Source organism: Monodon monoceros, unplaced genomic scaffold (assembly GCF_005190385.1).
Source record: "Monodon monoceros isolate NGI ecotype Baffin Bay Population unplaced genomic scaffold, NGI_Narwhal_1 Super_Scaffold_18, whole genome shotgun sequence".
Classification (NCBI taxonomy): Eukaryota; Metazoa; Chordata; class Mammalia; order Artiodactyla; family Monodontidae; genus Monodon; species Monodon monoceros.
The window spans coordinates 70,185,319-70,199,657 of NW_021703774.1; the positions used below are offsets into that span (position 1 = coordinate 70,185,319).

The 14,339-nt window shown below is 54.8% G+C and overlaps 1 protein-coding gene across 4 annotated transcripts in view; it reads left to right on the forward strand.

Annotated features, from left to right (window-relative positions):
- KCNN3 (potassium calcium-activated channel subfamily N member 3) overlaps positions 1-14,339 on the forward strand; it is a 213,415-nt gene that overhangs the window by 40,130 nt on the left and 158,946 nt on the right. The window contains exon 1 of one of the 4 annotated variants that reach the window (XM_029231078.1): positions 847-2,069. The exons of 1 other annotated variant lie outside the window; for it this stretch is intronic. In XM_029231078.1, coding sequence (XP_029086911.1) covers positions 1,173-2,069 — 897 coding nt within the window. In that variant the 5' untranslated portion in view covers positions 847-1,172. Of the gene's footprint in view, positions 1-846; positions 2,070-3,096; positions 3,143-14,339 lie in introns of those variants that run through there. 2 more of the 4 variants (XM_029231079.1, XM_029231081.1) reach the window with 2 other exon arrangements.

The following is a 14,339-nucleotide window of genomic DNA, read 5'->3' on the forward strand; positions in this document are numbered from 1 at the left end:
TCTGAGCAATATTTATGGAGCAACCACTGTGCACTGAGCATCACAGTGGAAAGGCATCCTGGGAGATGGTATAGGAGCTGTGGGGTCAGACTGAGCTGAGTTCGAATTCTAGCATCCTTAATTACAAACGGGGTAACATCTGGCAAGCTACTTATCTGTGCTTGAGTGATTTTTTAAAAAACGGGTTTCATCTGTAAAAGCAGAAGGATGACATCATTTTCATAGGGTTGATGTGAGGCTTAGAAATAACAGATGCTCCTGCACACATATTGCAGGCAGTTCAGTATTTACCTGGGGTCAGGAGGATGTGGGTTCCCTCTGCTTCTGTGACCTTGAAGTCGTTACTCAGTAATCTCTGAGCATCAATTTGTGAAATGGGAACACGATGCCCACCTCCTTGCGTGTTTGGAGGATGTAACTGGATAATATGTGTGAAACAACCTATCGCAAACCCTGACCATTAATAACTGTCTTCCTGCTTCTTGCCCCCGCATCAGGATGCACAGCTCCCCTCCTTAGGAGGACCTCTGCTCCTCCTCGCCACCGCCCCGCGTGCGCGTACATCCCGTATCGCCGTGCGCTGACGGCTTTCTGCCATACCTGTCAGAGGAAAGAGGGCAGCTGCTCAGCTCCCGGGTGGGGAGCGGAAACTACATTTCCCAGTCTTCGCTGCGCTGCCACTGGGGCTGGGAGCGGAGCGCGGCAGGCCCCTCCTTCGGGGAGGAGCCTATGCGGGGGGCGGAGTTAGGAGGTGGTTGGAGAGTTAAGACAAGCCAATGAGACCGGCTGCTAATAAGTGGGCTTGGCTTACCCTATAACAGTGGCAGGAGGAGGAGAGCAAAGCTATTGAGCCAGCGAGGAGTGAAGCCGAACCTGGACTCACACGCTCCTAGAGGACCACCTCCTGAGACAGAGTTCTTTTCCCCCCTTCTTCATCTTTCTCCAAGCTCCCCTCCTGCCCTCCCTCCCTGCCCAGTACAATGCATTCTTGAGTGGCAGCGTCTGGACTCCAGGCAGCCCCAGAGAACCGGAGCAAGCCAAAGAGAGAGGACTGGAGCCAAGACACTCTGGTGGGGGAGCTTGGATGCCTGGCTTCCTTTGAGGACATCTTTGGAACGAGGGTGGCTTTGGGGTGGGGAGTTGTGCTGCAGGGAATCCAGCCAGGCCCCAAGATGGACACTTCTGGGCACTTCCATGACTCCGGGGTGGGGGACCTGGATGAAGACCCCAAGTGCCCCTGTCCATCCTCCGGGGATGAGCAGCAGCAGCAGCCGCCGCCGCCGCCGCCACCAGCACCAGCACCACCAGCAGCCCCCCAGCAGCCCCCAGGACCCCCGTTGCAGCCTCAGCCTCCGCAGCTTCAGCAGCAGCAGCAGCAGCCGCATCCCCTGTCTCAGCTCGCCCAACTCCAGAGCCAGCCCATCCACCCCGGCCTGCTACACTCCTCTCCCACTGCTTTCAGGGGCCCCCCTTCATCCAACTCCACCGCCATCCTCCACCCTTCCTCCAGGCAAGGCAGCCAGCTCAATCTCAATGACCACTTGCTTGGCCACTCTCCAACTTCCACAGCCACAAGTGGGCCTGGTGGAGGAGGCCGGCACCGGCAGGCCAGCCCCCTGGTGCACCGGCGGGACAGCAACCCCTTCACAGAGATAGCCATGAGCTCCTGCAAGTACAGCGGTGGGGTCATGAAGCCCCTCAGCCGGCTCAGCGCCTCCCGGAGGAACCTCATCGAGGCTGAGCCCGAGGGCCAGCCCCTCCAGCTTTTCAGCCCCAGCAACCCCCCGGAGATCGTCATCTCCTCCCGGGAGGACAACCATGCCCACCAGACCCTGCTCCATCACCCCAATGCTGCCCACAACCACCAGCACGCCGGCGCCACCGCCAGCAGCACCACCTTCCCCAAAGCCAACAAGCGGAAAAACCAAAACATTGGCTATAAGCTGGGACACAGGAGGGCCCTGTTTGAAAAGAGGAAGAGACTGAGTGACTATGCTCTGATTTTTGGGATGTTTGGAATTGTTGTTATGGTGATAGAGACCGAGCTCTCTTGGGGTTTGTACTCAAAGGTAGGGGCTGCAGTTTCTCTTTATACCTTGAACAAAAGGAATATGTAGGTAGCAAGAGAGAGAGGGAGAGAGTGAGCGCGCCGAGTTGGGGGGGGGGCGGAGAGAGAGAGAGATTGGGGGAGAGAGAGAGATGGTGGTGCTGGGGAGAGGCGTTTGCTCAGTTATATGGAACACTCTAACTTCCCATGGTTTTCCTGCTTAATCCCGGGAGAATTCATTCCTTGCTTCCTTGGGAGGGGGGACATCCCCACACACTGTGTCTAATTTGTAGACTCTGTGTTAGGGAGGATTAAAGAATCCCTTCTGAGAAATCATCTTTCTTCCTGGCTCACTCGTACTAAAGCATAACCTAGCAGCTTAACGCACCAATTAATTACACTCTGCCTTGATGTGCTTGCCAGTCAGTTCCTGTGACTTCCCCTCCTCTCCTCCCCTCCCTGCTCCACTCCATTTTCCCGAGGATAAAAAAGAAATAAATGTCTGGGTGGGGGGGTGGGGATTCCATGCCAGTCCCTTCTCTCTCTGTCTTCTCTCTCTCTCTTCCCAAGTTTCTGTTTCCCTCCTCATCCCTGAGAGACTTAGGGCAAAATAGAAAAGCACCCGTGACTTGAGTCTCCTGGCGGCATGGGGTAAAAATGTAGGCGGAGGAAATCAGCGGTCTTTTCTCTCAGGAAAGAGGATTCAGAATAAACCTGCTGCTGCCTTGTAAACATCCCCTGATAAAAATGGCTACAGGTGTTACCCGGGCAGAGCAGATGGGCGCCGCCTTGGCATCAGCTGGGGTGGGGGGGGAGTGCCTCTTCTTCGGATGGGATGACAGGGCTTCCTGGGAGTCCCCGAGAGCTCATGCCCCCGGCTCAGCCCCAGTTCTCCCCTCCCACCCCAACTCCTTCTCGGGATAAATACGGATGAGTGTGTGAGTGCGCGCCCCGATGGAGAACGGCGGCACGGCTTTAGCGGGGGAGCTGGCCCCACTGCCCCAGCCTCTGTCCAGTCCCAAGACGGAGGAGGGGGTTTCCCTCCCCGAGTGGGCTTGGAAATCGCGTCCTCCAAGGGAGTGGGGCTTGAGGAAGGTGGGTTTCTGTCAAAGCTCTGCTTGCTGGGAGCCCTCCTGCTGCGAGCTTGAAGGCTTGGAGACCTGGGGAGTCACTGGGCAAGTGGATTTTTTTCCCACTCTACCCTTCACCCCCAATTTGTTGGTGTGAGTGTGTGTGTGTGTGTGTGTGTGTGTGCAGGCTTGCTTGTTGTTTGGATTTCTCTACTTATTTGTCATTTTGGGCAGCGGGTAGCTGGGAGGGGTTCAGCTGTTGGAGGTTTCAAATAGAGCTTGTTTCAGGCTGGGCACAGCTGCTGCGAGACTGTCACATTCCTTGTTGAAATCCAGCCACAAAAACCTAGGAGGTGCTGATCGGATTTCCCCCATTCCCAGCCTCTCGCTAGCTGGAGCAGAGGATGGGCAGATTTGCCTGCTCTGGAAAGGGGTGGGGCAGACCTGTCAGATGACCTGAATAACCAGAATCAAGACTTCCAGGTGGAGGGTCCCCCAGGGACCTGGCTGCTCAGAGAGGACTGCCCCAGCCCCGGGCAGCTCCTGGAAGCTGCCTTCGTCTAAACGGCTCAAGGATTTGAGCCCCTCAGTGAGCCGGAGCGAGTGGGGTTTCCCCGGGAATCGCAGCTCACTTAGTCATTCCCTGTAAAGAGCCTCTGAATCTGCGGGTCCTTCTGCTTGCTGCCTTCTCCCACTGGGCGCTCCGGGAGAGGGGGCTGCTAGCCTCGGCAGGCCTGGCAGCTGCCCTGGGCACAATCCCGGCTCCCTCCAGGCACCCCCTGGGGACCAGGAGCCCTTGCTGGGGGAAGCTGATGAAGGCCCAAGTACTGGGGGGGGTGGGGAGAAGGGGCAAGACAAGCACCCTCTCTTTTAGTGAACCCTGTGGTCAGAGCTCTTAGGGGAATGGCCCTTCCTAGAGGCAGCTCCCAGTATGGGATTGGTCTGTGCACATTTGTTTTAATGGGGCGGGAGGGTTGCTGCTAGAGCAGGTGCCTCCCTGATGGAGTATTCAGGGAAAGGGGCTTTCCCAGAGCCGGAGACAGCAGACTCTGGCGCAAAGGAAGGGTGAGGTGATCCAAGGGGTGGGCTTTGCCTAATTTTAAATTGATGACCCTCTGGCTGATGGAAGAATGGAGGGGACAGCAACCCGGGAAGTCCTGCCTGCCTCAGCTCGTGAGGCGGCCACCTCCAGTGCACCTTGGGGTCGGTATCGGTTGTGATGAGCAGGGCTCACCTGCTCACCAGCCCTTCCATCCTCTATCCATCCAGGCACTGAGTCATTATTGGAACAAGTATTTTCTGGGTGTCTGCGGCAGGCCCTGTGGACCCAGGAGGGGATAAGGTAGCTATTCCCTCTCCTCCTGGGGGCAAATAGGATTGTTTTAAAGAAGCAGACCAAAGTTTGAATCCTAGCTCTGCCACCTCCAGTGTGTGATCTTGGACAAGCCATGTAGCTTCTCTGAGCCTGTCTCTGCAGCTGTCAAGTGGGGAGAGTGAATTAGTGTAAGGCGCTCCATACAGGGCCTACTGTTATTGTTATTAATGATGAAGATGAGAGGAAAAGAGATGTCTTTTTCCTCTGTTATCTAACTCTGGCTCCAGAATTAGTTGGGGCCTTGATAGCTTGGGAGCTAAGACTTGTCAGTGGAGCGAGAAGTTGTATCTCGGAGGGGAGAAGTTCTGAGATGGGGCTGGGTCTTCTGACTGGAAACCACCTATAGCATGGGTCTGTTGTAGGGGAGGTGAACATTTGTTCTCCAGCCTTGCAGAGAAAACGGACTCTGTTGTGACAAGAGGGTTTAGCCCAGAATGAAGAATCAACAGCTGGGGGAACTCAGATGTTCAGTGGACCCTGGGGAGGGATGGGTAACAGCCTCTTTTGCTGGAGAACTCTCTGTGTCTGGTTGGCTTTGCTAACTGGTCTGGAAGCAGGAGGGTGGACAGGGTGGCCTCAGGCACCCCACCCAGACTGGGTTATTCTGCACTGATGGTGGCAGTTCCCACTCAAAGGCCCTGGGGAGAGGGACACACTTTCTTTTCCCCAAATGATGAAGACTGCTAACCTTGTGCTTGAGCTGCTGCTTTCGGAAGTTCTCTGCTCTTTTCCACGGAGCTGTGGCCTTCCTGTTTGCCTGTCCTTGGCTGATATCTGTTACTGGGGGAGGAATTCACCATGCAGGCCTGGCTCTCTTGAGAAGGAAAATGGCGTGACCCCTGAGCATAGTCAGTTAATGCAAAAGGGAGCCAGCCTGAGGAGGTAAGAAATCAGGACGGAATGGTCCTTGGCTCTGCTCTCACAAGCCTCAGGTGATGATGGGGAAGGAAGATGGGCTGCGGTAAGAGGAGAGCTGTTTGTGATCACGCCAGGGCTGTGGCTTCTGATGCTACTGGGTTATCCCCGAACGGAATGAGCATCCAGGTGTTTTCCTTATGGGTGGATTTACCCTTGAGGCCTTAGCCACCATCGTAGGCCAGGTCTAGAGGTCCTGTTGAGGAATCTTAGTGGCATTGTCTCTACTACATTAGTGCTGGTCAGGATTAAGGAATGAGGATTTGGGGAGTCTTTCTTGGCATGCTTTATTTTCTTCCAGAGCTGGTTTGAGGCACACCCACTTTGTGGTCTTACACTGCCTGCTGTGCTCTTTCCACTTGAGTCCAGAGAGAGCTGGGGACTCTGTGGATGCCCCCTCCCCACCTTGCCATCCTGCTGGTGTCTGAGCTGGTGCCTCCATCCAGCTGGCAAGTCATCGGTGGGCCTTATTTCTCAGGAACCTTGGGCATCGGGCTGTGGGGTCAGCCCAGGGGAGGCTGGGAAATGCTGGGACAGCAGCAGGGTGGTTCTCTGTCTCCACCAATTTTGCACAACCTCAAACCACTTAACCACCTCCGGCCTCACAATCTGTCTGAGTTTCGCTGCCCAGGTAGAGCCCATCCTCTGCCCCTCTTGTGCCCCACTCCTGCCCTCCCCACCAACTTCCTGCCCCTCCGCTCTTCCAGCTCCCCCGGGGGGCCTTGTTGCTGGGGTCACTCGGGCCGTGGGTGGAGGAGTGGATATGCTGGGGCTTCCCTGTCTACTCCATGCGTGGCTTCCTTTCTTCAGGCCCCCTCGTGGGAGGCCACCCTGAAAAGGGCAGCCTTCTCTGTATACCCTGGGGAGCTCGGTCTCCCGGCCATTCGCTCTTCCAAGAGAGTGGGGCCCCTTAGGGCCAACTTGTATCTCTTTGCTGACCTCACAGAGGTCCACCCCCAGCTTCCAGCCTGAATGATTGAGTGGGCTCACCGGTCCCAGCTCTTCTGTTCCCCTGCCCTCCCTGTCATGGAGGTCTTCTCTGCAGAAGGGCAGAGCAGCAGCCGGGGCTCTGCTGGGTGAATTGTCTACAACTCCTGCCAGACCCAGGAGCCGCTTTGGGGTAGGAGGGTGACTGTGGGAGGATGTCCTGATGATCGGGAGCAGATGCCTCAGGGCACTCGTGTCTGTGGTTTCAAGCATGCTGGGAAAGTAGGAATAGGTCAGACTCCTCTGCATGGAGCCTCCCTGTGGGATGACCTGCAGGACCGGGTTGCAGAAGGCAGGAGACTCTTTATAAGCGACTGGCTAGAGGTAGGAGCCTGGGAGCCAGCCACCAAGGTCCCAGGCATACATTTTATCATCACACCCAGCGTCTTGGCCCAAGGAGGGCAAGAGAGACTCTGGGAGCGTGAAAACGAGCCCCTTCTCCCACCCAGGGTAGTGGCGACTCTATAACCTTTGTGGACAGTCTGCAAATGAGCCAAACGTTTGTAACCCACAGAAGGGACAGATAACTTTTATATATGCTTCTCCTTTGCATGTCATGACACTATTTATAACTGTCCCGGGGGAAAGACTTCATAATACATCCGGACTTCCTTTCCGCATGGGCAGTGCTCCCTGCTGCTCGGGCCCTGGCATCATTGCTAGGGCATTTATCGGCTACACAGGCTAATTAGAGAGCTGGTGGATGGCCTTGTATTTCCCTTATTGAGCTTGCAGGAAGGGGGATTTGTGAGGCCAGGGTCCAAAGATCTGCTCTAAAAAATATAAGGTAAAGAAAAACAAAATGAAAAGCAATTGGAGTAACCTCTGTGGTGAAGCTGAGGCTGGGAGAGAGATGTAAAATCAGAACTGAAAGGTTTGGTTTTGTTGCAGTTATTTGTAAAGCACATTTGGGGGAGAAAATGAGTGTGTACTAGAGAGAGAGGGAGAGAGAGGGAGAGAGAGGGAGAGAGAGGGAGAGAGGAAGGGGTTGTGGAGGGCGGCTGTATATTGATGAAACACCGCCTTCCTCAGCTCAGTGACAGGCAGACCAGCACGTTCATTCATTCGTAGCTGTTTTTCTTCTCTTTCTTTCAAAACCCCAAAGGCACAGAGAGAAAGAAGAAAGCCTCCTATTCCTCTTTAAATAATGATTCTAAGACTGCACACTGTTTTCGGGAGCTTTGGGGAGGAAAATTCTAGGGCCTTTTTTTCTGGTAAGGAAAGTCTGGAGGAGGCTGATGGGTTTTTGGGTGCCCCCTCTCCCGACCCTGTCATTCCACCCCCAGGAGCTCAGCTGGGCTTCGAGAGCAAGGAGGGAGGGGGAGCTGGGGGCAGGGACCACCCTGCTTCATCTCTGGGCCTGGCACTGCATGGGCCACGAATGCTGCTGGGTGATGGGGCGGGGGAGGAGGGGACCATTTGTGCCTCACTGGGCCGGCTTTATCCTCGAGAGTCCTGGAGGTAGGGGGTGGTCACGGCACCTTTTGTAGATGAAGTCATGAGGCCAAGCTGACACTGCTAGTGGGTGGCGGCGCTGGAATAAGAACCCAGGCCCATTGGACTCCCAAGTTTAGGCCTTTTTCCTTGCCTGCTGCTGCTGGAGAAATTGCTTATCATTCTTAAGAGACAAATCAAGGTTTATGGGCATGAGAGCCTTGATGCAAAATGTTGGGATGGGATGAGCTTTACCGAGAGATAGGCAGGAAGCGGCTTGATGGAGGGTGGGAGATGCCAGTGCAGGTACCCAGAGGAGACAGTGTCCTGGGGGGTGGCCAGGGCAAGGGGGGGGGGGCCCTGGGTGCAGCCTGGGTCCAGGGTGAGATGTGGACAGACCCACTGTCCGTCATTGGGATGCCTCCTCACCTGGAGGCCTGGTAATACCGCCCCAGAGTGATGCTGGCAAAGCTGAGAGGGTGGAAGGTGTGGAATTAGACCCCTCCCTGCGAAGGCCTGGACCGGGAGGGCTCCTCACGCAGCCCCGAAGGGCTCCCCTCCACCCTCGAGAGCCAGCAGGCCGGGACACTTCCGCGCACGGCTCCCTGGCCTCTTGGTCCTCCTGTGAGCTTCCTGTCGCCCTCCTCTCCCCTTTCCAGCACTGGCTGCAGGGCTACTTATTGGGGTGACCCGCGTGGGCTCAGCATCTCACATCCAAGGTATTTCCATGTTTGTTTCTCCTCAGGGTCCCCACCTCGGCCTGGGAGTCATTACAGTCAGAGTATCTCACAGATGAGAAAACTGAGCTGCAGAGGGGTTGAGTGGCTACTCCTGGTGTCCGTGTGAGGAGAGATGGTTCTAGAACACGAGCTCAGGTCCCCAGTGCCTTGCTCGTCTCTCTGTTCCAAATCCCACCAGAAACCTCTGCTGGGGATTTGAGTGAGGGAACCTTCAAGGGCTGCTCCATCCCTGCTTCTAGAACTTTCTTCCGCATCCTTGAGTCCCAGTTTCCTACTTCCCCGGCGTGAGGCTTTGTTTAGCTCTGTCAGCGGCAGTTAATGTTAAAGAAAGGCCTGTCTCTGCTTTGAAGGAGCCCTCAGGAGGTGCCTCCACCTCTTGCTTCTGACTTGTTGTATGGCCTTTGTCAGGTCCCTTCACTTCTCTGGGTCTCTGTTTCTCTAGTTTAAAAATGAGGGCTGGACTCTGATGCTGAACTCCCTTCCTGCTCCAAAGCTTTCTGATTCCATCAAACATATATTTGTTGCTGTTCCATCACCAAGACAGCAAGCCACGGTCCTCCAACTCCTGTTCTCAAGGGGCGTCGGGCCCGCGCCCAGGCACCGTCCATCCAGGCTGGGCTGCAGTGGTGTTGGGAGCTCTGAGGAAGCAGGCAGTCATTCGGGGTGTTTGGGAGGCTCCCTGTAGGAGGTGGGGTGGCCCCTGAAGGGTTAGACCGAGATGGCAGGGTCACGTGCAGGGGGCCTTCCTGAGAGTGAGAATGTTGGCAGCCAGGGCACGGGGTGCAGAGTGAGTAGGGAGTGGAGCAGGGGCAGCTTGGAGTTCCCGCCATGTGGTATCCACAGGGACAGGTAGGGAGGAAAGGGAAGCCTGGGATTTAATATTTAGTTGATAACTGTAATTGCCAGGGGCTCAGAGTTCTTCCTAGAGTTCTGCACCCTCAGACCCTGAAGACCCGCTGCTCTTCTTTTCTCAGAGGCAATACTGATTGGCAGAGGTGGCCTGGCATGGCAGTTGCAGCCGTGGGCTCTGGGTTCGCATCCAGACTCGGCAGCATCCTAAGGGGGGGGTCCTCAGGGAGTTTCCTGAACCTGGAGCCTGTTTCTCAGATGTTCAGAGCGAATCACAGCCCCTGCCTACAGCATAGCACCCAGGGCAGAGCTGGGCACACACTGAGCCCATCAGCTGTTGCTTTTGTGAGAGCAGTGCTTAGAAGATGATGCTGTTAGCCCTGAGTCCCCCAGAGAGCCGTGGAGGGCGCGGCTGCATGTGTCACCCTCCACACAGGTGGCTGTAGAAAGGGGCTCTGGAAGAGGCGAACACGTGTGGAACATGCCCCCTTTCTCCTAAAATCAAATGGCTTTACCTTCGGTCCTGTTTCCGCCTGGGTCCCTGTGGGTGTCTCTGCACAAGTAAGAGGGAAGCAGACTGCTCCCTGGAAGGTGGGGCTGCAGTGGTGGCCTGGCCTGGGCTTCTGGAGCCTTCTTACCTCATGGGACCCAGTTATTCTACACTCAGCGTCAGCAATCTGTGGCCTTTGCACAGCTCGTTGGGTGTGGACCTGCAAATCGGACAGGTGGAGAGAAGACAAAAATAAGCCCAGGGAGCCAGGCCAGGAGGCCCGGAGGAAGGTCAGGGGGACACACGATGACCAGGCAGAATGAGGCTGAGAGCACGGATGACAGCGGGAGGGCCAGCCGGGAGGCCTTCCTGGGACAGAACTGGGCAAGCAAAGACTGCTAAGGCTTTCCTGACATGTCTTCAAGAGAACATAATTTTTCCTTCAAGACTTGCGATGGGGTACCGTCTTGAATTCAGAAGGTTGTGAGGGCTCGTGAATCAAGGTTCTCCCTATCCTTTCTGCGCTGGCAGGTGTTAACTCTCCCAACCAGGCGCCAAGGAGCATAAAGAGCAGCTGGGTTGGGGAGGGATGTACCAGGGGATCAGGGCTCGCCCTGCGTGGAGGCCATTTTTTTTTCCCCAAGGCCTGGTTGTAAGGTAACCAGAGTTGTATTCTGAGCAGAGCCGTGATAACACTAAATGAACAACATGCAAATGATGTGTGAAATAATATGCAAATTGGCATCTGTTATTTTTGAGTCAGCTTGTTGGGCATTTTTCTTAAAGGACAGGCATTGTGCTCAGTGTCAAATGAACAGAAAAGCTGTCTTACAGGATGCTCCCATGGGGGCTGAATGGGCTGGTACCTGCCCCTCAGAGCTCATGGGCACCAGGCCTGCCAGCCAGCATCTTCAGAATCATTGATGTTTAGCTTGAGCTGATAAATGGAGAAGCCCAGCAAGCTGGGGGTCTTGGCCAGGACCATCCCACAGACAGGGAGGGGGAGGAGACAGGTGATGTGCTGGCTGACCGTGGGGAGTGGGGAAGAGACTGCGCTGGGGGCTAATTCTGGCCCAGCCCCGTGCTGCTGGGTGACCATAAGGCCAGTGACTCAAAGTCTCTGAGCCTCAGTTTCCCCATCTGTAAATGGAGAGGGTGGCATTCACCAGCCTGGTGAGTACTAAACGTGATAATGGTTGGGTAAGTGGCCAGCCCAGTGGCTGGCACATCCCAGGCTGCCAACAAATGGCAGTTCTTCTTAGCGCCTTTGCCTGAGTTGGCACCTGCCTGCATCCTCGCAAGGTTCCACCAGCAGGGATTTTTGCACAGCCTTTTCTCCCTTTTAAGAAGATTTCTGATTTTAACAAATTGGGGCTTAGCCATTTTCTCTCTCTTCTGGCTTCCATCGGGTAGGATGTTGGCTTGCTCAGTCAGTCCCCGAATAGCTCCCACATGTGGGAATGCCCGGAGCCACAGACATGGGTGACGTCACCTTCCTCTAGGATGAGGGCTTGGGCAGGGCATGTTGCTGTGGGTCGGGCTGCTGTCTTTGGAGGGGCTCAGAGCTGGATGGCATTGGTGGGTTGACCCAGGGGAGGCCTCCTCCAGGGGCAGCTGCTGGCATATCTGGCCTGGTGTGGTACCATACCTCCCTGAATGGCCAAGCTCCATGGGCCCACCAGGTGTGCCAGCCTGGGTGACATGGCCCCTGTACAGGCCTCCCACCTCAATGAGGAAGGCAGGGCAGAGACCATCTTCCTCTTTACAGGATCCCAAGACCCAGAGAAGTTATGTGACTTGTCCAAGGCCACTCAGCATTGTGAGTGGCAAGGGTGCAGCTAGAATCCAGGAATTCTGGGTTTTAGTCCCACTGAGCACCTGCTATGTGGCAGGCCCCAGTCTAGGTTCCAGGAGTGCGAAGGTCTGTGCCCTTAAGGATGTGAGTCAGCTATAGGGTTCTCTCCTCAATGAAATGTGTTTTTCTCTGCCTCTTCCTAAAAGAGCTCAGACTTTCAACACAGACCTGGATTCAAATCCTGGACATGTGCTATTGAGCTGTATGGCCTTGAGCAGTGGCCCCTTTTTTGGAAAGTGGGATTATAATTCCTTTTGCTGAGGGTGGAGGTGGGGGATTCAATTAGGCACAGACCTGGCCCCCGGGCGCTCTTTGGTCCACGCTGGTCCGTGGCAGGCTTTGTCATGCTATTTCTTTTGAGAGTTCGGTGGCTATGGGTTTGTAGAAACCCTTAGAGCTGGGCCCATGACTCCCTGCCTCTCTTGCTCTGGGCTGGACTGGGCGTTCAGCTCTGCCAAGATGCTCTCCGCTGCTCCTGGGGTAGTAATGATGCGGAGCCGGGTGGGAGGACATTTTGGCACGAGACACCAGACTGGTCCACGCTGTGTGCCAGTGATGGAAAGATCCCTCAAGAATGAAATGAAATTGATGTGAGTGAAGAGCAAGTCCAGGATGGAGGTTGAGTCATGAGGGTTTCCTCTTGGGTGGAGGGGACCATCCCTCATGCTTCTGTCCTCAGCAGCTTGGCAGAACGTGCCTCTCTCACCAAATGGATACTTCTTTCCCCTTCCATAAAAATGACTCCAAAGCAACTCTTAGGAGTGTAAAAAGGGGTAAATGGAGGAGGAGAAGAAAATGAACATTTATGAAGGGCCTACAACTAGTGCTTTCACACATCTCTTCTCGTCTAATCCTCACAACAATCCTTGTTTTACAGATGACTGACCCAAGGATCAAAGAGGTTAGGTGAATTGCCCAGGGTCTCACAGCCAGGAAGTAGTGGACTTGGGGCTTGAACACATGATTTTGCAGATCACCTCCTGGCTTGGGGCTCTTTCAAGCCAAAACTGTTCTTGTTCTCTCCCCCCTTGCCCACCCCACCCCTTTTAGTTTTATGCCACCCTCACGGTCCCACTAGCCTTACCAGAGCCTCAGTGGATGCTTTGAGCTCTGCAGGGAGGAGAGGGAGGAGAGGGAGGGGGAGGCTCTCAGCTTAGATGCAGAAGCCTGTTGAACCTCCATGAGCCCTGGGTACGTTGACAGGGAAGGCTGGGCTCTGGGGCCGAGGATGGTCTCCCGCAGGCTCTGGAGGGGTCAGCTGATCAGTCAACAGACATGCTTTGGTGTTCTTGTTCCAGCTCTGCAGCTTCTTGGCTGTACAACCTAGATGACAAAGTTGACTTCCGTGAGCTTCAGTCTCCAGATCTGTGAATAGGGATGAGGATGTGTGTCATGAGGAACCAATGAGACAAGACCCAGCGCTGGGCTCATGGTAAAGGGCTGGGGAAGTGCCAGCTGTTCTTATCGTTAATTTTCTCATTGTATAATCTGAAAACTCCAAACACAGACTTAGTCACCAAAGCCCAGAGGACTAGATAGAGTCGCTGACCTTGTGCTCCTTCCTGGCCAGATCATCTGTTGCCGGCCTGGCCAGCAGGCGTCTTCCTGGGCCCATCCCGTTTCATGCGCATTCCAGTGCCTCCTGCCCCCCTCTCCTCTGTTGGTCCCACTCCATGTCTATCCCAGAACCCCGCCACCCCTTGCTTCTCAAGCCCTTGGTCTTTTGTGGATAACTACTCATGAGGGTCGACAGGTGCCAGGTTGGCTCTCGGGGTTCAATACTTAACAAGACACGGAGTTCACAGGCTGGTCAGGGAGGCAGGCGTTGACCAAGTTATGACAGGTATGATGAGCGTTTTATAGGAGACAAAACCACACACGTGTCCTGGATTTGACCCGCCAACCTGGCTGAGTCTCCCATTCCTTCTGCCCGTTCCCCCGCCCTCTATTCCCTGCGGGTTCACCTCGCCTTCACTTCTCTCATCTTCCCTTGTATCTGTCTCCCAGCTGCCCCCCGCCTCTTATATATGACAGCGTAGCCTGGCGTTAGGAGAACAGGCTTCCACATGACAGAGCTGGGTTTGAATCCTGACTGTCACGTGTGGCTTTAGGTAAGTTGCTTCAATGCTTTGATTCTACTTCCTTGGGGGTTAATCCTAACCCTACTTCTGGGGCAGTTGTGAGGATTAAATGAGGCACCACTGTATGGAAAGCATGTGACATGGATTGTGGCCCATGCTGAGCACCAGTAAAGATTGTAGGTGAGGAGAAAGGCCCCTGGACTAGGATTGAGGAAACTTGGTTTCTGGGCCTCTGTTTTGTCATCTGGAAAATGGGAGAAGTGAGGTTGAGGATGATGATAATTTCTCCACTGGCCATTTTAAGGGATGAGGGTCATAAGGACCAGATGGAATTAAGGAGTGAAGGGGAAGAAAGCTGTGATGCCCGGAGTGAAGGAGCGCTTGGCTGATTGGTGGGTGCGTTGTGGAGGTGACGGTGGGCTGGAGAGGTGTTTTTTTTTTTTTTTTTTTAAAAAACGTTCTGCTTTCTTTCACTCTTTTTTTTTTTAAAAATAAA